Raw genomic sequence first — 26,309 nt, 5'->3', positions numbered from 1 at the left:
CTCCTCCTCTCTGGGAGACTGAGGCAGTAAGATCACTTGAGCCCAGGAGTCTGAGACCAGACTGAGTGAGAAAAATAAAAATTAATAACAGCTTCTCCAAAATATAAAAAATTTACCCTGACTGAAATAGTTCATTGTTACCTCCCTTGACATCATTCAGTTGGAACTAGCCTAATTTTGTTTTTTGGTTTTGTTTTGTTTTGAGATGGAGTCTTGCTCTGTCACCCAGGCTAGAGTGCAGTGGCGCAATCTCGGCTCACTGCAACCTCTGCCTCCCGGTTCAAGTGATTCTCCTGCCTCAGCCTCCGGAGTAGCTGGGATTACAGGCGCGTGACACCGTGCCCGGCTAATTTTCGTATTTTTAGTAGAGACGGGGTTTCACCATCTTGGCCAGGCTGGCCTCGAACTCCTGACCTTGTGATCCACCTGCTTCGGCCTCCCAAATTACTGGGATTACAGACATGAGCCAGTGCTCCCGGCCTTTTTTTTTTTCTTGAGGAAAATTACAGTCTACACTGCTCTCAGCTGAACTTTACACAGCTTTTACATTTCCGTCAGTTCCTCTTGTAATGGTGGGTGGGTAGCTGAAGGGAGGATATGTACAATAATGTATTTTTAGTTCCTTTGAACAGAGAGGTTGCTTCAGCTATTGCTATTGATGGCAGGAAGTATATTTATAGCTCCAGGGAAGGAGGGGTAGTATGACTCCTAATCTAAGAAAGGGAGTCTGTATTTAATATATGTTGTTAAAACTCATTTGCTCTTATTGTAAGTTCTTGACTTAGAAATGTAGTTGAGATGAATGAACCTGTTATGTTATAAAGTATATGTATTATTGTAACTATATTGACTCTGCTCCCTAATTTGGAAAAATCTTCTGTTTTGAAATTTTACAATACACAATACCTAAAAGAGTACTTCTAGAGCATACAGGGTGTATGTGGAGAATTCAGGTGTTAGCATGCAATTGAACAGTAAAGATACTAAGTAGCAGTAAATATTGTTCCCATTTAGGTATTTTATTCATAAAGTTCTTGTTGGTACAGCTTTTATTGTGATTTTTTTTTTTTTTTTGATACAGAGTCTCACTCTGTCACCCACGCTAGGGTGCAGTGGTGCAGTCTCAGCTCACTGCAACCTCTGCCTCCCAGGTTCAAGTGATTCTCTTGCCTCAGCCTCCTGAGAATCTGGGACTACAGGTGGGCACTACCACACCGGCTAGTAGAGATGGAGTTTCACCATGTTAGTCAAGCTGGTCTCAAACTCCTGACCTCAGGTGATCCACCTTCCTCGGCCTCCCAAAGTGCAGGGATTACAGGTGTGAGCCGCCTTGCCTGTCCAATTATGATTTTTTTTGAAGATTGAAACCAAAATGTTTTATACAGATCATAAGATATTCTCGGTAAACACTAAGCACCTCGTAACTTTACCACAATTTTGATTGCACAACTTTCACCCATGGTTATCATGTGCAACGGGCACATTCAACACAAATCAAATTATCCAGAAGCTTGCTTTCTTTCTTTTTGTCCTACTCCCTTTCTTAATTGAGGGGAGCAAAGAGTTGGTTTCCAAGGATATGTCTTCTCACTTATGCTAGTCCCAGATTGATGCAGTCATGGAAACCCGGCAGTAAACTTATTCTTGGCAGCTGCCAGCACTGGTCTGATTCTTTCTTTTAAAAGCATGAGATTCTTTAATAATAGATATTGGGAAGATTGATGCCAAATGATTCCAGGTCATCCTAGAGGAGGCTTGGGAACATTTTTGAATAGATTTAAATGATTCAGTTAAGTATTAACAGGTTACTAAACAAAACTGCAGTGATTTAACCCAAGGTTTGTGTCTAAACAGAAGGACCTATAAAATATAGAACAATTGGTTTCGTTTTTAGAATATTGAAGTTTAGATTTTAATTTTAGGATTTTACTAATTCTAATTTGAGGGTTTTATTTTTTGTTTTTAAGAGTTCAAAATGTTGAATTGTAGATGTGCTGAGCTTTATAATGAGCACAATGAAGGTTTTCAACTGGCCCATTAAAGCCAACCCACTAATGAAATGAAAATATGACTTCATAATATTTTGTGGATTTTGAAGCTGGGCTGCCTGGGTTCAAATCCCATCTCTGCTACTTTTTGGGTATGTCACCTTGTGCCAGTTACTTAACCTCTCTGTGCCTCAGTTTCTTCATCTGCAAAATGGGAGATAGTGCAGTTTGAGTGTTCCTAATCTGAAATTTGAAATGCTCCAAAATCTGAAACTTTTTGAATGCCTGCATGACTGGTCAAAGGAAATGCTTATTCCATGGAGCATTTGGATTTTGGATTTTCGGGTTAAGGATGCTCAATTGGTAAGTAAGTGTAGTACAAATATTCCAAAATCTTAAAAAACCTGAAATCCAAACCACTTCTGGTTCCAAGCATTTTGGATAAGGGATACTCAACCTGTAAAATAATGTCCACTTCATGGGGTTGTGATGTGGAATAAGTGAGCAAAGTTGTGTAATGTGCCTAGCTTATAGGGAACACTTAGCAAATGTTGGCTATTCCATTTATATATGAGAAATATAATTATTGGCTGGGCGTAGTGGCTGATGCCTGTAATCCTAGTGCTTTGGGAGACTAAGGCGGGGGATTGCTTAAGGCTAGGAGTTCAAGACCAGCCTAGGCAACATAGCAGGACTCTGACTCCGCAAAAAAAATACACGAATTAGTTGGGCATGGTGGTTACATGTCTGTAGCCGTCACTACTCAGGAGGGTGAAGCAGGAGGATCGCTTGAGCCCAGGAATTTGAGGCTGCAGTGAGCCATGATAATGCCACTACACTCTAGCTTGGGTAATACAGTGAGACCCCAACTTAAAAAAAAAAAAAGAATTATTGATGGGATTGTAAAGGCTGAAAAATAAATTCAGAGAAAGTTTGTACAGAACTTATTTGTGAAACACTTTTAAAGGAAGGAAGGCATGTTTGTTTTAGGTTTATAAGAGATGGCAGATTTAGGAAGCTCCTCCCTACTCCAGATGAATAAGCCATCTGTTTTTCTATCCCTTTTAAGGATTTGCTTGGTGGGTTTCCATAACTTTTTTTTTTTTGAGACTGAATCTTTACCCACCCAGGCTGGTGGGCAGTGATGCAATCATGCCTCGCTGCAACTTCAACCTCCTGGACTCCAGCAGTCCTCCCGCCCCAGCCTCTCTTGAGTAGCTAGGACCACAGACCACCGTGCCCAGCTAATTTTTAAATTTTTTTTTTTTTGGAGATAGGGTCTTGCTATGATACCCCGGCTGGTCTTGAACTCCTGCTTTGGCCTTATAAAGTGCTGGGATTACAGATGTGAGCCATGGTGCCCAGTCTATGTATTCTTATAAAATTAAATTCATGTTAAGTGCTACACTAGCAGAATTTTAAAAATTTTTAAATGATACAGAAATAGAGTACAAATTAATGAGAAATAGGCAAGACTAATTTGAAGAAAACTACGAAGCTTTACTGAAGGATTTTTTTGAAGATACAAAATATTGGCTGGGCGCGGTGCCTCACCCTGTAATCCCAGCACTTTGGGAGGCCAAGGCAGGTGGATCATGAGGTCAGGAGATCAAAATCAGCCTGGCTAACACAGTGAAACCCCATCTCTACTAAAAATACAAAAAATTAGCCAGGCCTGGTGGCAGGCGGCTGTAGTCCCAGCTACTCGGAAGGCTGAGGCAGGAGAATGGTGTGAACCTGGGAGGTGAGCTGATATTGCGCCACTGCACTCCAGCCTGGGCGACAGAGCAAGACTCCCTCTCAAAAAAAAAAAAAAAAAAAAAAGGATATAAAATATTACCAAGATATTGCACAGTTATCATTGCTTCCAAAATTATTTTACAGATTTAATACAAACTGATTTGTAAACCCAGCGGGGTGAACCTTTTTGAGAACTTGACAAATTGCATGTAGAGCTCATTTAGAAGAGTACATTGAATTGTTTAGAAAATTTTGAAAAAATTTTAAATATAATAATTGGTGGGTAGTAGAAGGGGGAAGGGTATGTGACACTTGACCCTCCAGATAGTAAATTATATCAGAAAGTTATTTAAGGCAGTTTGGCATCTGTGTTAGAATAGACAAGCAATGCCAGGCACGGTGGCTCACGCCTGTAATCGCAGCACTTTGGGAGGCTGAGGTGAGTGGATCACGAGGTCAGGAGATCGAGACCATCCTAGCCAACATGGTGAAACCCGGTCTCTACTAAAATCAAAAACTTAGCCGGGTGTGGTGGCGTACGCCTGTGGTCCCAGCTACTCAGGAAGCTGAGGTGGGAGAATCACTTGAACCCAGGAGGCAGAGTTGCAGTGAGCCGAGATCACACCACAGCATTCTAGCCTGGCTAGAGAGCCAGACTCTGTCTCCAAAAAAAAAAAAGAAAGAAAGAAAAGAAAAGTAATTAGAGAAAAATAGAAAGTCCAGAAACAGACCTGAATATGTATAGGAATTTAGAATGTGAAAGTGTCAGTGTGTAGGAAGGAATGAAATGAAAAAAAGAAAGAAAAAAGGAATATGTTGAAAGTGGCATTTAAAAATCAGGGAGAAAATGATCAATTACTAAGAATGATCCTGAAACAGTGGGCTGTTTGGGGAAAAATATGTACAGGTTTCTAATTTAGACTATATTCAAATAATCACCAAATTATAAAGAGCAGAGATCCCCAACCTCCAGGCCACAGACCATCCTGTTAGGAACTGGGTTACACAGCAGGGTGTGAACATTAGGCCAGAGAATATTACACCTGAGCTCCGCCTCCTGTCGGATCAGCAGCAGCGTTCGATTTTCATAGGAGCACAAACCCTATTGAGAACTGTGCACTCCAGGGATCTAGGTTGTACGCTCTTTGTGAGAATCTAATGCCTGATGATCTGAGGTGTTACAGCTTCATCCCAAAATCTGAAACCATATCCTCCACCCCTCCATTTCATGGAAAAATTGTCTTTCACAAAACTGGTCCCTGGGTGCCAAAAAGGTTGGGGACTACTGATATAGAGTATATATAATCAAAGTACAGAAATTACCACACTCTTTTCTTCCTCTAGAGTATACTGAATGTTTCCTAAGAAAAGTTGAACACTCATGGTTAGTTGGCTGCTCTCTAGCACATCTTTTTTTTTTTTGAGACGGAGTCTTGCTCTGCCGCCCAGGCTGGAGTGCAGTGGCCAGCTCTCAGCTCACTGCAAGCTCCGCCTCCCGGGTTCACGCCATTCTCCTGTCTCAGCCTCCCAAGTAGCTGGGACTACAGGCGCCCGCCTCGTCGCCCGGCTAGTTTTTTGTATTTTTTAGTAGAGACAGGGTTTCACCGTATTTGCCAGGATGGTCTCGATCTCCTGACCTCGTGATCCGCCCGTCTCGGCCTCCCAAAGTGCTGGGATTACAGGCTTGAGCCACCGCGCCCGGCCCTAGCACATCTTACTTTCAGCTCTCACTGGTTGAATTTTACACTCCAGGGGTCAGTATGTTTGTTCCAAATCTGCTTATGCCAGTTACGTTTATTACTCTAATTTCATAATTTAATTAAACATTATATAAACTAATGAAATATGACTGCAAAAAGTAGTTGTTTTTAGGAAAATTTAGTTGTATATCTTGAACAAATTAGATAAATATAAATCCCCCTTTCCACCAAATTACTGTCTTATTAATTGTGGGCATGAGTATTTTGAAAGATTGGGGGCGGAACTCATAAAATTCTTTTTTTATTTTTATTTTTTTTGCTCTTGTTGCCCAGGTTGGAGTGCAATGGCGTGGTCTCAGCTCACCACAACCTCCGCCTCCTGGGTTCAAGTGATTCTCCTGCCTCACCCTACCGAATAGCTGGGATTACAGGCATGCGCCACCTCGCCTGGCTAATTTTTTGTATTTTTAGTAGAGACAGAGTGTCTCCATGTTGGTCAGGCTGGTCTCAAACTCCCGACCTCAGGTGATCCACCCACCTCGGCCTCCCAAAGTGCTGGAATTACAGGTGTGAGCTATGGCACCTGGCCTCATAAAATTCTTAAACGTTCTATATACTAAGTTGTCTTACAGTTGCCTAGATTCTTGTTCCATTTAAAGAAACTGAAATTTGAAATCACAAGTGTGGATTATGGATATGATATATCAGTAATGAATATGCAAGAGAGAACATTTGAAACAGTAGAAATGTACTTAAAGAAGAGACCTTGGTTTTTTACCAGAATATTGGCAGGTGACATGTATTTGTTTTAAGTAAAAATCAAATATTTCAGTTACATTTTTAAAATTACCTAATATACTGTACTTTTTCATGTAACCAGTAAGCCCTGAGTCCTATTTGTGTTAGGTAAATTTTTACCGATCCCAGAAGGAGGTAGAGGACAAGCTTTTATATGCTTAGGCTGAAGAAAACCTTCCTGCAAATAAGTAATTATCTGATCCTTCTATAAAGGGCCAGATAGTAAATATTTTAGATTTTGCAGGCTGAAGTAGAATCAAGGGATTTGTAGGTTCTGATATAACAAGAGAAGAACAAATTTTGAGAAATTTCTTATTGATTAAATTCAAAATAATAAACACAATTTTTTGAAATACAGGTATACTAATGAGAAGAATGGAATTATTTTTGGAGTGATAACATTTTGCTTAATTGGGGTTCAGAGTTAGTGCTTCCTATTCAATAATCATCAAAATTGATTGCAAGTATTCATCAATGCAGATCTGTAATGAGATTTTATATATTTCATCTTTGACACGTCTTCACACATACATGTCTAATTGATACCAGCCCATAAGCGTATGATTTTAATTAATAACTCAGGAAGCATTTACAGAATTAGATTTTTCTTATAACATTTACCTTTTAGTATATTATTCGTTGCTGCTTAATTACTTCCAATCGAAGGTTAGACAGAAGCTCCACAATTGTGGTTAAATAGATTTTGAAATATAGAAATTTCCTTGTACATTAAGGTCCTAAAAATTATTCTGGAAATGTAGTTTGAGCTAAGAAACTGTATCCACTGCAAATTTGTTTGGGAATGGAGATCTCACTTCTTGTTTTAACTTTTGATAGCATGTAAAGTGTATAAAGCAGCTCAATGTTGCTTATGATTCAAAAGTTGGTTGTCTAAACAGCAGTTTAAGTTTCATATATAAGTACTGTTCTGTCCTGTAATTTTAAGTTGAATTTACTATTATAAAATCTACAGCAAAAGCTAATTCTCAAAGCCATTTATTGTTTGATCATAGTATCTGAAAGCAGTCTTATTGTTGTGAAAAATTTCAATCTCAGCTCCAAGCTGAAAAGGAAAAAAAAAAAAAAAAAACAGCATGATAAAACTTTAGTACAGCTCAGCCATCAAACTGCTGTGTGCCTGGGCAAGTCAGGTTATTCAGCTTCTGTTTCTGACAATGGTTAAGCCCATGACAGTGAATGAAATTTATCATTAACATGGTTGGTTTAATAATTCATGATAAATTCAGATATTTTTCATAGAATACCTGTTGATAAAAGACATGAATAACCAACTTACATCTTCACAAGTTTTGTAAATTACCCAACTAAACCTTTTTCTGCTTCACACATATTTTTACCATTATCAATGATAACATATCTGAGATTCCACTTCAGGTTATATGGAATTAATACTTTTTCAACTTCTTGTTTGTAGTTGTTCAACACAGACTATTAATAGAAGCTCATTCTTCAGTTGTTTTAAACTTGGCACTGACTCCTTGAATAAACATCTGAACAGTATTGTAACATCTATCAAACTCATCAAAAGAGATGGAAATCTACTTAACCTCAATTGCCTTGTTTTTTTTTAAAAAAAAACAGATTATTGATCTTGCTCCTAATATTTTCAACTGTTAGAGCAAATGGTTTTGTCAAAAGGCTAATACTCTTTTTTTTTTTAATTATCTTTTTTTTTTTTTTTTTTTTGAGACAGAGCCTCGCTCTGTCGCCCAGGCTGGAGTGCAGTAGCCGGATCCCAGCTCACTGCAAGCTCCGCCTCCCGGGTTTACGCCATTCTCTTGCCTCAGCCTCCCGAGTAGCTGGGACTACAGGGGCCCGCCACCTCACCCGGCTAGTTTTTTGTGTGTTTTTTAGTAGAGACAGGGTTTCACCGTGTTAGCCAGGATGGTCTCGATCTCCTGACCTCGTGATCTGCCCGTCTCGGCCTCCCAAAGTGCTGGGATTACAGACTTGAGCCACCGCGCCCGGCCCTAATTATCTTATATTAAATTTAAAAAATTTTTTTTGTTAGCCATCTGGAGAAAGCCTAGAGAAAGGCTAATTAATATTCTTAAACAAGTTTATTTTCTCTGGATACTTTTCTTCAGCTTCTTCATGATTTAATTAACTTATCACTAGAATATTACTTTTCTTGCTTTGCTAACAAATGAGCTACTTAGAAACTTCCCCCTTTAGAAACTTACTTTCTATTCCTTACCTTCCCTCCTTGCTGTGATGAAATATTCTACTTTAAATTTTCAAATTTTTCTGACCACTGCTTTCCTGTGAATCAGAAATACTGTGACCAGTCCTTAGTTTGGTAACATTGATGTATTTTGAATTCTTTTAGCACAGATAGACAGTTGACTCCTTGAACAACACGGTTTCAAACTGCACAGGTCCAATTATATGAGGATTTTTTTTCAATAAATACAATCAGCAGTTTATACATCTGCAACCAAACATGGACCAAAAATATGTTATTTGAGGAAACCCCCAGATACAGAACAGTGAAATTTTTGTGTCCTCTGGGCCACTGTGGGACTTGAGTATGCGTAGATTTTAGTATACACAGTTGGTCCACAGATAACAAGGGATGACTAGAATCATTGCATAATAAAACGTTTTCCTATCCTGTCTTAATAAAACAATGCATACCCTCCACTGTGCCTTAAAAGCATGACATTCAGGCTGGGTGTGGTGGCTCACACTTGTAATCCCAGCACTTTTGGAGGCCAGGGTGGGAGGATTGCTTGAACCCAGGAGTTTAAGACCAGCCTTGGCCACATAGTGAAAGTCCATCTCTAGTTTTTAAAAAATATAAAATTAGGCCGGGTGCGGTGGCTCAAGCCTGTAATCCCAGCACTTTGGGAGGCCGAGACGGACAGATCACGAGGTCAGGAGATCGAGACCATCCTGGCTAACACAGTGAAACCCCGTCTCTACTAAAAAAATACAAAAAACTAGCCGGGCGAGGTGGCAGGCGCCTGTAGTCCCAGCTACTCGGGAGGCTGAGGCAAGAGAATGGCGTGAACCCAGGAGGCGGAGCTTGCAGTGAGCCGAGATTGCGCCACTGCACTCCAGCCTGGACGACAGAGCGAGACTCCGTCTCAAAAAAAAAAAATTAAATAAAAAACATGACATTCAAAGTGCATTTGTTTTTGACATGATAGTTATGCACTAATAACTAATGATAGTTATGTACTAATAACATGTCAAAATAATAACTACTTTTAGTTACTGATAACTAACAGTTATGCATTAATAAAAATATAAAATGTCACAGTGTGACAATATACATGTGTGGCACCAAACATGCTGTTGAGTTATAACTTTGTCACTGTGATTTGTGCTATACTGAGCAGCAGTGGAAAGCTATATAAGCCACTCCACTCTGCCAGCCAGTACAGTGGCTGATTCCCAATTATGGATAACCAGAACACATCAAAAAAGCAGTTCAACAAGGATCAGAATAATAATATATAAGTACCATTTATTAAGTAGTTTTGTATCAGGCACTGTGTCAGACTGTATAATGTACATTATTTAATGTAACCTTCAAAAGATAGGGAAGATCCCTTGAGTCTAGGAGGTCGAAGTTGCAGTTAGCTGTGATTGCACCACTGTACTCTAGCCTGAGTGATGGAGTGAAATCCTGTTTCAGAAAACAAAACAGGCCTAGTGTAGTGGCTTATGCCTGTAAATCCCAGCACTTTGGGAGGCTGAGGCTGAGGTCAGGAGTTTGAGACCAGCCTGGCCAACATGGTGAAACAGCATCTCTACTAAAAATACAAAAATTAGCTGTCGTGGTGGCGCACACTTATAATCCCAGCTACTCGGGAGGCTGAGGCAGGAGAATCACTTGAACCCGGGAGGCAGAGGTTGCAGTGAGCCGAGATCATGCCACTCTACTCCAGCCTGGATGAAAGTGAGACTCCATCTCAAAAAAAAACCAAACAAAACAAATGAAAACCACAAAAGGTTGTCTGAAGCCAGCCACAGACAGTAGGAAATGAATGAGTGCAGCTACATTCTTTATGGATGCAGAAGTTCGAATTTCATATAATTTTTATATTTCACTAAATATATATAATATATAATATATAACATATATTACATAATGTAAATATGTGTATACATATATTTGTATGGGAGGTGTCTTTTTTGTTGTTTTGTATGGGAGGTGTCTTTTTTGTTATTGAATTGTAAGAGTTCTTTGTTCTGATAACTAGACACTTATCAGATATGTGATATCTGATTAACACATAGTTTCTTGCATCCCATAGGTTGTCTTTCAAAATTTTGATGAATTCCAATTTGTCAGTTTTTTTGTTGCTTATGATTTTTAGTGCAATATCTAAGAATCCGTTTTCAAATTCAGTGTTATGAAGATTTACCTATGTTTTCTTCTAATAATTTTATAGTTTTAGAACAAGCGCGTTGTCTCGTGCCTGTAATCCTAGCACTTTGAGAGGCTGAGACAGACGGATTGCCTGAGCCCAGGATTTCAAGATCAGCTTGGGCAAGATGGTGCCCATCCCTACTCAAATACAAAAAATTAGCCTATGGTGTGTGCCTGTTCAGCTACTCGGGAAGTTGAGGTAGGAGGATTACTTGAACCATGGAGGCAGAGATTGCAGTGAGCCGAGATTGCATCACTGCACTCCAGCCTAAGCCACAGAGTGAAACTCTGGTTTCCCAAAAAAAAAGAATAATAATAATTTTATAGTTGTAGCTTTTTAAGTTTTTAATCCACTTTGATTTTTTTTTTTGTTTTGTTTTTTGCGACAGGGTCTTGCGCTGTGGTGCAGGCTGGAGTGTAGTGGCACAGTCTTGGCTCACTGCAACCTTGACCTCCTGGGCTCAAGCTGTCCTCCCACCTCAGCCTCCCAAGTAGCTGGGATCACAGGCTTGTGCCACCACATCTGGCTAATTTTTGTATTTTTTCTAGATATGGGGTTTCACTGTTATTACCTAGGCTTGTCTTGAACTCCTGGACTCAAGTAATCCATGCCCACCTTGGCCTCCCAAAGTGCTGGGATTACAGGCGTGAGCCATCACTTTCAGTCCCAAGTTAATTTTTATATGTGGTATGAGGTAAGGGTTCATTCTTTTGCATGTGGATATCCAGTTGTCCCAGTGCCATTTGTTGAAGAGCCTGTTCTTTCCCCATTGAATGTTGTCTTAGCACTTTTCCCAAAAAGTAGTTGACAATAGGGCATAGTGGCTCATGCTTATAATCCAAGAGCTTTGGAAGGCCCAGATGGCAAGATTGCTTGAAGCCAGTATTTCATCACCAGCTGGCCATGGTGGTGTATGCCTCTGGGGAGAGTGAGGCAGGAGGATCACTTGAGCTCAGGAGGTGAAGGCTACAGTGAGCTCTGATTGTGCCACTGCACTCCAGCCTGGGTGACAGAATGAGACACTGTCTCTAAAAAATAAAATAATAAAAATCAGTTGACTATAGATGTGTGGATTTATTTCTCGACTCATTTAAAACTATTCCATTGATCTGTGTATCACTTATTATACCATTACCACACAGCTTTGGTTACCGATGCTTTGCAGTAAGTTTTGAAATCAGGAAATATGAGTTCTCCAACTTTGTTTTTCCTTTTCAGGATCGTTTTGGCCATTCGGAGTCCCTTGCCATTCCATATACATTTTAGAGTCAGCTTTTTAATTTCTTCTTTTTTTCTTTTTTTTGAGACGAAGTCTTGCTCTGTTTCCCAGGCTGGAGTGCAGTGGCACAATCTTGGCTCACTGCCACCTGCATCTCCCAGGTTCAAGCAGTTCTCCTGCTTCAGCCTCCCGAGTAGCTGGGATTACAGGCACACACCATCACGCCCAACTACATTTTGTATTTTTAGTAGAGATGGGGTTTCACCATGTTGGCCAGGCTGGTCTCAAACTCCTGACCCCCAAGTGATCCGCCAGCCTCGGCCTCCCAAAGTGCTGGGATTACAGACATGAAAGCTTTTTTATTTCTGGAGAAAAAAAAAAAAAAGACATAGGATGTCTTTCCATTTATTTGGGGTCTCCTTATTCTTGAAGGTAGATTTTCTCTGATCTATTTTCATTGAGACCTTGGACCTTAGAGAGCCACAATTTCATGAGAGACTTTTTCTCCAGAGCCCTTCCTACCCTTCTCCTATTTCCTGTCTTCTTTCCTCCCTTGTTATTCAAAAGTCTTAACAAATGCTCCTGGGCCCAATACAGAGGTCAGCTTTAGCTTTGGTTCACTTTTTGCTTTCTTGCCACTGGTAGTTTTTCCTGCTCCCTTGAGAATTTAGCTAAGCTTTTCAAAGGATGTTTACATTTATCCAACATTTCTAGATTTTGGTAGCTGGAGAGTTTTAATAATTTTCTAGTTTGCTGTATTACTAGATTAGAAAAAGATAGAGCTGGGTGTAGTGGCACATGCCTGTAATCCCAACTACTCGGTAGGCTGAAGTGGGAGAATTGCTTGAGGCTGGGAGTTAGAGACCAACCTGGGCAACATAGTGAGACCTATCTCAAAAACAAAAAAAAAAAAAAGTAAGACTTCAGGGCTTAGTGGCTCTGTAATCCCAGCACTTTGGGAGGCTGAGGCAAGTGGATCTCGAGGTCAGGAGTTCAAGACAAGCCTGGCTAAGATTGTGAAATCCCATCTCTACTAAAAATACAAAAATTAGCTGGGCAGAGTGGCAGGCGCCTGTAATCCCAGCTACTCTGGAGGCTGAAGCAGGAGAATCACTTGAACCCGGGTGGCAGAGGTTGCAATGAGCCGAGATCATACCACTGCACTCCAGCCTGGGCGATAGGGCGAGACTCCGTCTCAAAAAAAAAAAAAAAAAAAAGACAGTGTTTTTTAAAGATGGAGTTTAGTATAGAGAAATATTGAGTGTCAGGCAAAGTATTAATTACTTTGTACGTATTCTCTTTTTCTTCTTTTTTTAAAAACGAGACAGGGTGCCCAGGCTCTTGGGCTCAAGTGATCCTGCCTTAGCCTCTGGAGTAGCTGGGGACTATAGGCACATGCCACTGTGCCTGGCTACATATTCACTTATAAAACTCTATTTTTAAATGATAGCTCCTCTTTACAAAATAGATCAGGTAGAGTGATTTTCCTGTCTGCTTCCTGAGGAAGCAAAAAAGTAGAAACGTGGTGAGTAGCAAGATCAGTAGTTGCCGTAGTAAGCATGGGACTTCCTATGAATGGCTCTGTTAACAGTTGGGGATGGTACTGTTGTTTGATTTGTGGACTCTGTTTGATTTGTGAAAAAGATTTTATTTCCCGTCTTTGGGGTAGGAGGGTCTGCCATATCCACAAATTGGCTCTTCCCGTTTGTTTTATTCATTTAGTTAGACCATGATTGGAAAGCCTCACTGGCTGTGTACATTGCACCATCCATAGGAGTATATGACAGCTATGGTATATTTCAAACAGGGCTTTAAAACTTTTCATTCAGTTCCTTTTGGATAAAGCTCTTTTCCTCATGTGGTTGTTGACATACATGAATTATAGGCTTTGTTTAGCTAGTGGGTAAGAGCAGATTTTGAAATCATATACACCTGGGTTTGACTCTCAGTCTTGCCATGTACCAGTTGTTTGTAGACAAGTTATTTATTAATAACTACTCTGTGCCATAGTTTCTTCATTGGTAGTATCTTCAAAATGAAGTGTCTATTTCCTGTGCTGTTTTGAAGGTAACCTTGAATAATATACATTGTACAGTTCGATACAGTGTCTGACACATATTTACTATATAATACCTATTTTTATTCTGATCCTTGTTGAGCTGCTGCTTTTTGATGTGTTGATTATCTATAATTGGTAATCAGCCATTGTACTGACATCTTCCAAGATTTGACTAAGTTGATTGTCTCAAATTTCCAAGCAGAAAAAGTACCCAGAAAACAGAAATTAAGCAGTTATTAAGTAATTGAATAGCAATGATCTTTATTACTTGTGCTTAATAAGAAATATGGGTCATGTCTGCCTGAGCCTTTATTTAATGCATTTTAAAATTTGCTGAGTTTTTTTCCTCCCTTGAAACTTTATTATCAAGTTCAGTAATAAGTTAAACTAAAAAGAAACTGATGCCTTAGAATAAAGAAAGATTCAAATTAATAGGATATATAATGGCCTTTCATGGTGGTGGAATTTCTGTGTGTTTTGAACTAGGGGAAAGACTTTAAAGGAAGATTGCCTACAGTGTTCTAGACACTCTGCTAGGCTGTGTGGATATTATTAAGACACAGTCCTTACCCTCAAGGATCTTTTTATTTTTATCTTTTAGAGACAGGATCTCGCCCTGCCACCTAGGCTGGAGTGCAGTAGCAAAATCATAGTTCACTGCAACCTCCACTCACCCTCAAGGATCTTACTGTTAGTTGGGGGAGGCCATAAACAGTTAAAGTCGTTTGCAACAGAGTTAAGGATTGACTCTATGGCTAAGGAAAATAAAGTAATTGGGACAACTAGGATTTCTAGCTTGGCAAGGGGGTAGATCTGGGTTGGCAAACTACAACCCAGTGCCAGTTTTTGCATAGCCCACCAACTACGAATGTTTCTTACATCTTTGAGTGGTTGGAAAAAAAATCAAAAAAAGAGCTGGGCACGGTGGCAAACACCTGTAATCCCAGCACTTTGGGAGGCCGAGACGGGCGGATCATGAGGTCAGGAGATCGAGATCATCTTGGCTAACACGGTGAAACCCCATCTCTACTAAAAAATACAAAAAATTAGCCGGGCATGGTGATGGGTGCCTGTAGTCCCAGCTCCTCGGGAGGCTGAGGCAGGAGAATGGCGTGAACCTGGGAGGCATAGCTTGCAGTGAGCCGAGATTGTGCCACTGCACTCCAGCCTGGGCTACAGAGTGAGACTCTGTCTCAAAAAAAAAAAAAACCCAAAAGAAGAATACTATTTTGTAACATGGAAATTATATAAAATTAACATTTAAATGTTCATAAAGTTTTATTAGAATATAGCTATGCTGAAACTACGTATCTATGACTGCTTTTTTGCCACAACAGCAGAGATGAGTAATTGTGACAAAGGCTGTTTGGCCTACAGAGCCAAACATTTACTGTGTGGCTTTTTACAGAAAAAGTTTGCTAACTCAATGAGTAGGTGGTAATTTTTATCCATTGAAATAAGCAATTAAGGAAGAAGAGATATGGGAGAAGATAACATTTCTGTGAATGTTGATTATTTGAATCAGAGGTGCTTGTGAATATGCAGGTTTAGAAGGCAAGGGAATTTATAGGTTTGGAGTTTGGAAAGAGCCTGAGGCTGGAAATGGATGTGGGAAGAAAGGAGGAGTTCAAGAAGACTGGATGGAGGAGTGCTTTTTAGCACTGCCTGCACATTGGAATCACCTGGAGTGCTTAAAACCAAACATCCAGACAGACATTTCCAGGAACTCAGCCCCAACCCCCTCTTTCCCAAGATTATGATGCACCTGAGCTGTACTTGGGCACCAGGATTTTTTGAAAGCTCCTCCAGCAATTCTGATGTGCAGCCACTGGTACAGAGTGAGAAGATTGGAAGATGGAACACCGGGAAAACCAACATTTAAGGGATAGTTCTAGGTACTTCTGCTGAGGAAAAGAAATTCTGAGGGAGCGATGATGGGAATTTTAGGGTGGTCAGATACTATAATTTGAGATCATCGTTGACTGATGAATCAAGAGCAGTTTCTATAGAGGCCAGGTGAGGGTGTTATGTCAAAGGCCCCTGGTTTGAGGTGGTAGAGTATGAACTATTGAGAATATTGACAAGGAGGAAAGCGGGGGAAAATAATGGCTGGGATGGGGAGGCATTGGGAATGTAGTTTGTTCTAGAGAGGTTTTTTAAAGATGTTAAAGCCTTGAGCCTATTAATGTGCTGAGGGAGTTGAGTACTCAGAAAGTAAACCTGGAATGTCAGTATCAGATGCCACCATTCAGTTTTCATGATGGAGTGAAGGGCTAGATTTTGAATAGTTCTTGGAATAATCTTAATATTGTAACCTTTTTGGAACTGTTTGCTTAATGTGCTTTCTTCATTTAGGTGCATTACATTGTACCTGGAAAGAAAAATGGACCCAGACATTGAGAAGCAAAGCCAACAACTGTGCTTTGCTTGCCCAGTTATTGTCATTCTGTCTGGGACATTGGTCTCATCTCTGAAAGCAGGAGGGCAAACTGAATGGGCTCTGTAGTCTCCTCTAAAAGTTTTTAAACTATTAATAGTATAACTTTGATTTAACAAATGAGGAAGCTGAGCTTATGAAATGTCTGTGAAGCCCATTGTCTGATCTTTTATTTCCTTAGTACCTGGGAATATGCTTTTTTTTTTTTTTTTTTGTGAAGAACACCAACAGTTGTTCGCCCTTCCTTGAATTTGGGTACACTGTATATACAAAGTATAGCAATTTAGCCTGCCATTAGAACATGTCTTCAGGAGCAAAATCTAGTATAAAGTCTTACTTTAATATTTTCTTTATTATGTATAAATAATAGATGGTTGTTATGGAATACTTGGATAGTACAGAAGTCTAGAATTTTTAACATTTTGGCTTATTTATTGGGACTTCCCCCCTCCTCCCCAGTGGTTCTTGTTTCTCCATCAGTGTGAATGTACACTCCATTCAGTGTGAATGTGAATGTTAATTTATGTGCCAGCTGGATTCTACAGGAAGCAGACACAGATGGGATTGGAGGGCAAAGGGCTTATTAGAGGAGTAATGCCTGTGAAGAAAAGGGGAAGGGAACATGTTTGGGTATGGAGAGCCATCAGACTGCAGTGCACACCTGACAAAGTCTCTGCCCACCCAGGTTGTCTGATAGAGGAATACCACAAGGGGTAGAAATGACTAGGCTCTTGTACTACCACTTCACACAGTCATTGACTAAAGGTAGGTCTTTGATCAATGTAGAGGTTTTCAGCCTTGGCATGGTTGACATATAGGACCAGATGCATTGTTATAGGGGGCTGTCCTGTGATTTGTAAGATGCTTAGCAGCATCCTAGGCCTCTGTCCCCTAGATGCCAGTAGCACAGCCTCCCTGCTATTAATTGTGACAGTCAAAAGTATCTTTAGACACTGCCATATGTTCCCTAGGAAGGGCCTAATGGTGTATAAACAACCCTGTGGTGGCATAGTCCAAGTTGTGGAACAGAGAGGAGTGTTCCATATTACCCTTACTTGAAAGACCTATGAGCTATTCAGAAATCTGAACTATTTAAGATGGAGCTTTGTTCTGTGACTCCTGGAATTTTAAGGATCTCTGTGAAACATCTTGTTAGAATATACTCCACTCTCCAAAACAATCTGTAGTGTTTAAATAGGACTGTTTTATTGATTGATTGATTGATTCATTGAGATGGAGTCTCACTCTGTTGCCCAGGCTGGAGTATACTGGCACAATCTCAGCTCGCTGCAACCTCCCCCTCCTGGGTTCAAGCGATTCTCCTGCCTCAGCCTCCCAAGTAACTGGGATTACAGGCACCCACCACCGTGCCTGGCTAATTTTTGTATTTTTAATAGAGACGGGGTTTCACCCTGTTGGCCAGGCTGGTCTCGAACTCCTGACTTCTCAGGTGATCCGCCTGCCTCTGCCTCCCAGAGTGCTGGGATTGCAGGCGTGAGTCACTGCACCTGGCCTTATTTTTCTTTTTGAGATGGAGTCTCACTTTATCGCCTGAACTGGAGTGCAGTGGCGCAATCTGGGCTCATTGCAGCCACCACCTCCCGGGTTCAAACGATTCTCTTGCCTCAGCCTCCCGAACAGCTGAGATTACAGATGCGTGCCACTATGTCCGGCTAATTTTTGTATTTTTAGTAGATACAGGGTTTTAGCATGTTGGCCAGGCTGATCTCAAACTCCTGACGTCAAGTGATTCACCCACCTTGGCTTCCCAAAGTGCTGGGATTACAGGCGTGAGCCACCGTGCCTGGCTATTTTCTTTTGAGACTGGGTCTCACTCTGTTTCCAGGCTGGAGTGCAGTGGCACAATCTCAGCTCACTGCAGACTCCACCTCTTGGGCTCAAGCAATCCTCCCACCTCAGCCTCCCAAGTAGCTGGGATTATAGGCATGTGCCACCCTGCCTGTCTGCTTTTTGTGGAGATGGGATTTTGCATGTTGCCTAGGCTGGTCTTGCATTCCTAAGCTAAAACAATCTGCTCAGGGATGTTGTATATTTCTAAAGGTATTTTTCCTTTGGTTGCAGGTGACACAACCAAAAAAAAAAAAAAAAAGATATTTATGGAATTCCAGTGAGTGGTAATGGATGATGCAGTTCAAATAACTAAGGTAAGAGAAAACCAGAACTGTGAGTAGGCTTTTGCCAGTCAAGTAGTATCCTTAAATAAAGCTAACATCATATTCTTTCCTGCTTCATTTTGTTTCTAAGCTGTAAGAGTAGCTTATTTTATTATGATTACAAACATTGTAATTATCCTTTAAGATACTTCTTAACCTGATTGTGAATCAGAATCACTTAAAGAGCTTTTTTTTAAAAAAAGGCTGGGCAATGTGGCTCACGCCTGTAATCCCAGCACTTTGAGAGGCCGAGGTGGGCAGATCACTTGAGGTCAGGAGTTCAAGACCAGCCTGGCCGACATGGTGAAACCCCATCTCTTCCAAAAATACAAAAATAGCCAAGTGTGGTGTCATGTGCCTGTAATCCCAGCTACTCGGGAGGCTGAGGCAGGAGGATTCCTTGAACCCAGGAGACAAAGGTTGCAGTGAACTGAGATCGCACACTGCATTCCATTCTGGGCACCAAAGAATGAAACTCTGTCTCAAAAAAAAACAAAAAACAAAAAACCAAAGTCAATGCCCTGCCAGCCTGCCTTTGTTGAATTAAAGCTTCTTGAGTAGAGCACAGATGATCTCCAAGGTTTTTAAATGGGAATGTAAACCAACTCTACAGTTTTAGAAAACTGTTTGGCAATATCTGTGAAACATGCACCTATCTAATAACCCAGGAATTTCAATTCTAGGTGTTCACCTTTGAGAAATGAAAAATATATGTCTACACAAAAGTACACATACAGATATTCACTGCAGCTCTATGTATTGTAGCCAGAAAAAATGGAACCTAATCAGGTGTCCAAAAACAGGAGAATAGTTAAATAAATTGTGATATATGGCTGGGCGTGGTGGCTTACACCTGTAATCTAAGCACTTTGGGAGGATAAGGTGGGCAGATCAGTTGAGGTCAGGAGTTCGAGACCAGCCTGGCCAACATGGTGAAACCCCATCTCTACCAAAATTACAAAAATTAGCTGAGTGTGATGGTGCACGCCTGTAATCCCAGCCACTCAGGAGGCTGAGACAGGAGAATGGCTTGAACCTAGGAGGCAGACGTTGCAGTGAGGTGAGATCACGCCCCTGTACTCCATCCAGTCTGGGCAACAGGGCGAGACTGTGTCTCAAAAAAAAAGATTGATATACACTATTGATAAAATGGAATTTTATTCAGTAATAGAAAGAAACTACCAGTACACACAACAACATGGGTGAATCTCGTAGATAAAAGGTTGGGTGAAAGAAACCAGATGGACAAGAAAAAGTAGATATAGCAGAATTCCGGAGAAAAACTAAACTACAATGATAAAGGTCAGATCCCTTCCTCTGACAGGAGGTGGGAGGTTGTGACTGGAAAGAGGTATGAGAGAGCCTCTGCAGCACTGAAAAGGTGTTTTGTTTTGTTTTGTTTTGTTTTTTGAGACGGAGTCTTGCTATGTCACCAGGCTGGAGTGCAGTGGCGTGATCTTGGCTCACTGCAACCTCCGCTTCCTGAGTTCAAGTGATTCTCTTGCCTCAGCTTCCCACGTAGCTGGGATTACAGGCGTATGCTACCACGCCCAGCTAATTTTTGTATTTTTAGTAGAGACAGGGTTTCACCATGTTGGCTGGGATGGTCTCAATTGCCTGACCTCATGATCCGCCTGCCTCTGCCTCCCAAAGTGCTGGGATTATAGGCGTGAGCCACCGCGCCTGGCCTGAAAAGGTTTTACATCTTAATGTGTTCATATACATACTTTTCTCGTGGTAAAATATATATAACATTAAATTTATCATTTTAACTACTTTTAAAGTATACAATTCATTGGCATTAAGTACATTCCTGTTGTGCAGCCATCACCACCATCCATCTCCAGAACTTTTTCATCTCCTGCAACTGAAACTCCATATCCATTAAACACTAACTCCCCATTTCCTCTTCCCCTAGCTGCTGGCAACCATTCTACCTTCTGTCTCTATGAATTTGACTATAATAGTTACCTCGTGTAAGTGGAATCATATTTGTCATTTGGCGTCTGGTTTATTTCACAAAGGTATCCTGTTTATTTCACATAGGATGACCTTGTTTTCAAGTCATCCATGTTGTAGCATGTATTAGAATTTCCATTTTATAGTTGAATAATATTCTGTTGTATGTTTATACCACATTATGTGTATCCATTCATTCATTGATGGGGCTGCTTCCACCTTTTGGCTGTTGTGACTAATGGTGCTATCTATGAACATGGGTGTAGGCTGGGTGCGGTGGCTCACGCCTGTAATCCCAGCACTGGGAGGCCGAGGCAGGCGGATCACCTGAGGTCAGGAGTTCAAGACCAGCTTGGACAACATGGCGAAATCCCATCTCTACCAAAAATACAAAAATTAGCCAGTTATGGTGGCGCTTTCCTGTAATTCCCAGCTACCTGGGAGGCTGAGGCAGGAGAATCGCTTGAACCTAGGAAGTGGAGGTTGCAGTGAGCCCAGATGGTGCCACTGCCCTCCAGCCTGGGTGACAGAGTGAGACTGTCTCCATTGAAAAACAAAACAAAACACATGGATGTTCAAACATCTGTTCCAGTCCCTGCTTTTAATTCTTTTGAGTATATTCTTAGAAGTAAAATTACTGGATCATATGGTAGCTCCATGTTTAATTTTTTGAGGAATCACGATGCTGTTTCTCACAGTACTACATCATTTTATATTCCCACCAGCAATGCACAAAGGCTTCAGTTTCTTTACATTCTGCTTTTTGGTGACCTCCATAATTCTAAATTATATGTATATGCTATTTCTTCTTAATTCTTTTATTAATAAAAAAGACAACATAAATTTTTGCCTCTCCAGTGTGAAAAATGGGAATTTACCTTACACTATTCCGCTATTTAATATTTGTATTATTTCCTGTTCTGCTGCTGTTTATTAGTTTCCTCAGACTTCTATAACAAAACTCCACAAACTGGGTGGCTTAAACAATAGAAATTTATTGTCTCAGAGTTTTGGAGGCTAGGGAAGTCCTGAGGGCTGTGAGGGAGAATCTGTTCTGTGATTTTCTTCTAGCTTCTGGCAGCCTCAGGCATCCCTTACCTTGTAGATGGCATTCTCTCTGTATCTTCAGATTGTTTTCCCTCTGTGCATATCTGTCTCTTGTGTCCAAATTTCCTTTTTCAAAATAAGTGTACCAGTCATTGGACTAGGGACCATCCTAATGAGCTCATCTCAACTTGATCATCTGCAAAGATCCTCTTTCTAAATAAGTTCACATTCACAGGAACTGAGTAGGGGGTTATGATTTTAACATTTTTTGGGGGCCACAGTTCAACCTGGGTGACAGAGCAAGTCTCTGTCTCAAAAAAAAACAAAACAAAAAAACCAATTAAACTCATAAAGTGATTATATTTCTAACTTTCGGAAGTACTCTTGAACCTCCTTTTTTAGGTTAATTTTCAGCACTCTTTCCTTCTTCCTTTCCTTTTTCCTTTTCTTTTTTCTTTTTTCTTTTTTTTAATTTTTATTTTTTTGAGACAGAGTCTTGCTCTGTCACTCAGGCTAGAGCACAGTGGCGTGATCTTGGCTCACTGCAGCCTCTGCCTCCCAGGCTCAAGTGATTTTCCTGCCTCAGCCTCCCAGGTAGCTGGGATTACAGGCATCTGCCACCATGCCTGGCTAATTTTTGTATTTTTAGTAGAGACAGGGTTTCACCTTGTTAGCCAAGCTGGTCTTGAACTTCTGGCCTCAAGTGATCCGCCCGCCTTGGCCTCCCAAAGTGCTGGGATTACAGGCATATGCCGCCATGCCTGGCTAATTTTTGTATTTTTAGTAGAGACAGGGTTTCACCATGTTGGCCAGGATGGTCTCGATCTGCTGACCTGGTGATCCACCTGCCTCGGCCTCCCAAAGTGCTGGGATTGCAGTCGTGAGCCACCGTGCTCTCTTAGTATTTGCATTTTTATAGCGGAGTAAATATTGTTCACTGTCAGGCCAAGCAGCATTTTCTGGGTTTTTATTTCTTTCTCTATAGGTTCAATGTCATAGACCCTGGGCTATTCAAACGAGAAAATGAAGAAAAAGTGAATTCTGTTTCTGAAACTATCAGTTGCTTCCAATCATGTCTTTATATTTTATATTTGAACTGTAACTTTCTCATAAAATTTTGTCCCTGGAATTTCTAATTTTCTTGTCTATTTGCCTGTTATTATAGTTTCACTTTTCCCCAAGATCTCAGTCATACACTCTAGCCTGTCAAGGCTAGTTTAGACCATACACTGTGGCCCAAATTTAGGCTAGTCATACACTCCACTCCAAGACCAGTTTACACTAACTGTTTTTTAGGCTATCCACACAGTCATACTGGTATTTTCCTTACTGGTTTTTCTTTGAGGGGGATGCGGGGAGGTCGGGTCCACTGATCTTGGATATCAATCTTTCTTTTTATTTGTTTTTTAAATCTTACTAGAGGCTAGGGGGCACGATGGCTCATGCCTGTAAACCCAGCACTTTGGGAGGCTGAAGCGGGTGGATCACTTGAGGCCCGGAGTTCGAGATCAGCCTGGCCAGAACGGTAAAACCCTGTCTCTACTAAAAATACAAAAATTAGCCAGGCGTAGTGGTGGGCGCCTGTAATCCCAGCTAGTTGGGAGACTGAGGCAGGGGACTTTCTTGAACCCAGGTGGTGGAGGTTGCAGAGCCGAGATCACACCATTGCACTTCAGCTTAGGCAACAGAGTGAGACTCCATCTCAGTCAATCAATCAATCAATCAGTATATCTATCTAACTCCATCTCAGTCAATCAATCAATCGATCAGTATATCTATCTATCTTACTAGAGTTCATTCGCAAGTCACTTACTGAGAGAAGAGGTACATGGCAGATAAATTTTGACTTTCTGGTATCTGTTTGTTTGTTTATTTGTTTGTTTGTTTTGGAGATGGAGTCTCGCTCTGTTCCCCAGGCTGGAGTGCGTGGCTCGATCTCGGCTCACTGCAAGCTTTGCCTCCTGGGTTCACGCCATTCTCCTGCCTCAGCCTCCTGAGCAGCTGGGACTATAGGCACCCGTCACCATGCCCGGCTGATTTTTTTGTGTTTTTAGTAGAGATGGAGTTTCACTGTGTTCAGCCAGGCTGGTCTCGGTCTCCTGACCTTGTGATCAGCCCACCTCGGCCTCCCAAAATGCTGGGATTACAGGCGTGAGCCACTGTGTCTAGCCTCTGGTGTCTTGTTTTTAAGACCCTCATGTTCGAATGATGGTTTGGTTGACTATAAAATTCTAGGTTGCCTATTATTTTTCCCAAAATTTTGAAGTCATTGCTTCATGGCTTCTGACATCCCTTTTTGTTCATGAGAAATAGGAAGTTTCATATAGGAAATTAATTTTTCTTCTTTTCTGGAAGCTTTTATGTTCTATATAGTCTGAAATTCCATAGCGGTGTACTTGGTGGGCCCGTTATTAGATCTGCAGACTCATAGCTCTCCATTTTTTGGTTCTTTCTGTCAGCAGCTTTCTGATACTGAACTTCCTGGGTCGTTCATGTAATGTTTTTATCTATTCTGTCCTTTTTAAAAACTCTTTGCTTTTGGTTGTTTTCCTTGAGGTTGTCATAACTTTATCTCCTAATCTTTTTTTCTTTTTCTTTTTCTTTTCTTTTTTTTTTTTTTTTTGGGACAGGGTCTCACCCTGTGGTCCAGACTGGAGTTGAGTGGTGCCATCACAACTCACCACAGCCTCGAGCTCCCAGGCTCAAGCAATCCTCCCTCCTCAGCTTCCCAAGTAGCTGAAACTATAGGCATGTGCTACTACACCCAGCTAATTTTTTAAATTTTTAGTAGTGACTGGGTCTCACTATGTTGCCCTGGCTGGTCTCAAACTCCTGAGCTCAAGTGATCCTCCTTCCTCTGGGGACTACAGGAGTATGCCACCATGCTTGGCTAATTTTTGTATTTTTTAGTAGAGACGGGGTTTTGCCATGTTGCCAGGTTGGTATTGAACTCCTAGGCTCAAGTGGTCCACCTGCGTCACTCAGCCTTCCAAAGTGCTGGAATTATAGGTATGAGCCACCACACCTGGCCTGCTGTTTTTTCTTTTACTATTTCTTAAACTAGTCTTCTCCCCACTTTCTTTTCCTATATGAACATTAATAGTTGACCACAGCATTGGCCCTGTAATACTCTTGTTCTTTGTATTTCTTCAGTTTTATTTAGCCCCCGTCATGTGTTCACACATTCCTTTTTATTTGCTTTATATATATATCCAGTCCCTTCTTTTGAACACTGTGTGGTCATTAATGAGAGTGTGGTAGGATTTTATATACTGATATTTTAGAAAATGACCATAAAGCTGTTCTTGGAGATGGTCTTTAAAGACCAGGCATGGTAGCTCATGTTTGTAATCTTAGCACTTTGGGTGGCCGAGGCAGGATGATTGCTTGAGCTCAGGCGTTCGAGACCAGCCTGGGAAACATGGGGAGATACCATCTCTACAAAAAATGTACAAATTACCCAGGCATGGTAGTACATGCCTGTGGTTCCAGCTATTCCAGAGCCTGAAGTGGGAGGATTGCTTGAGCCCAGGAGCTCGAGGCTGTGGTAAGCCATGTTTGCACCACTGCCCTCTAGCCTGAGTAACAGAACAAGACCCTGTCTCAAAGAAAGGAAAAAAAAATTTAAGTAGTTGATTAAAAGAGGTCTTTAGGGTGGGCTCTAATTTGATGTGACTGATGTTCTTATAAGAAAAGAAAATTTGTACACACAGACATCAAAAACAAATACACAGAGGAACGACCAGGTGAGGATATAGTAAGATGGTGGCCATCTGCAAGCCAAGGAGAGAGATCTCATAGGAAACCAGACTTGCTGACACTTTCATCTTGGACTTCTGGCCTGTAGAGCTGTGAGAAAATAAATTTCTGTTGTTGAACCCACCGAGTCTGTAATACTTTTATGGCAGCCCTACCAAGTGAATATAGACATTTAAGAAGGCTTGGTGCGTTGCAGCATTTGGTAAATTATTGTGCATTTAGTTGTATTGTGCATGTAGTGCCATTATTGAGAAGAGCAGGATGGATGGGAAGCATCGAGACAAAGTAAAATACGAACTGGCCACTAACATATGGTATGATTTTGTGGTAGGTGAAAAAAGGCTTCCAGAAGTAGAGTGCTTATGAAAGAAAAGCTCAATAGTGTAAGAATTTTACACCAGTTTGACTTTAACAGAGAGTGAGTTCAACAGTGAAAGGTGAGGTTGCAAATGTAGTTTGGGGACCCGTATTGGTTTCCTGGTGCTGCCCTAACAAAGTACCATAAACCTGGTGGCTAAAGACAGCAGAAATACATTGTCTGACAGTTCTGGAGGCCCAAAGTCAAGGTGTTGGCAGTGTTGGTTCCTTCTTGGGGGGGTGAATCTGTTCCATGCATCTCTCCTTAGCTTTCAAGAGCCCTATGTGTTATTTGGATTGTAAATGATCACTCAAATCCTCTGTCTTCAAATGGCATTTTCCCTGTGTCTGTTTTCACATGATTGTCTTCTTATAAGGACACCAGTCATATTGGATTAGGGGCCCACAGTATTCCAGAATGACCTCATCTTTATTTAACTAATTACATCTTTAACCACCCTATTTCCAAATAAGGTCACATCCTGTGGTACTGGAGGTTAGGACTTCATATCTTTTTGGGGGAGACATAGTTCAACCCATAACAGGGGCCAAACTATGAAGCATTTCCTATGTATCCAGATATTTTCAAATCTATTGTTTATTCAGTGGGAAACCATTGAACACTTTGAGCAGGATGAATCTAACACTTTAGGAAGACTGCTGGGGAAT

The 26,309-nt window shown here is 41.0% G+C and overlaps 1 protein-coding gene across 11 annotated transcripts in view; it reads left to right on the top strand.

Moving 5' to 3' along the window:
* PTPRA (protein tyrosine phosphatase receptor type A) overlaps positions 1-26,309 on the top strand; it is a 165,350-nt gene that overhangs the window by 28,432 nt on the left and 110,609 nt on the right. For 9 of the 11 annotated variants that reach the window (XM_033185871.1, XM_033185864.1, XM_033185869.1 and 6 more), the window contains exon 2: positions 18,427-18,509. The exons of the other annotated variants lie outside the window; for them this stretch is intronic. In XM_033185871.1, the coding sequence (XP_033041762.1) occupies positions 18,483-18,509 (27 nt within the window). In that variant the 5' untranslated portion in view covers positions 18,427-18,482. The remainder of the gene's footprint in view (positions 1-18,426; positions 18,510-26,309) is intronic. 11 annotated transcript variants of the gene reach the window in all.

Source organism: Trachypithecus francoisi, unplaced genomic scaffold, assembly GCF_009764315.1.
Source record: "Trachypithecus francoisi isolate TF-2019V2 unplaced genomic scaffold, Tfra_2.0 Lachesis_group21, whole genome shotgun sequence".
In the NCBI taxonomy this organism is placed as follows: Eukaryota; Metazoa; Chordata; class Mammalia; order Primates; family Cercopithecidae; genus Trachypithecus; species Trachypithecus francoisi.
The sequence above is the reverse complement of the archived record's forward strand: the minus strand, read 5'-3'. Positions and strand labels throughout refer to the sequence as shown.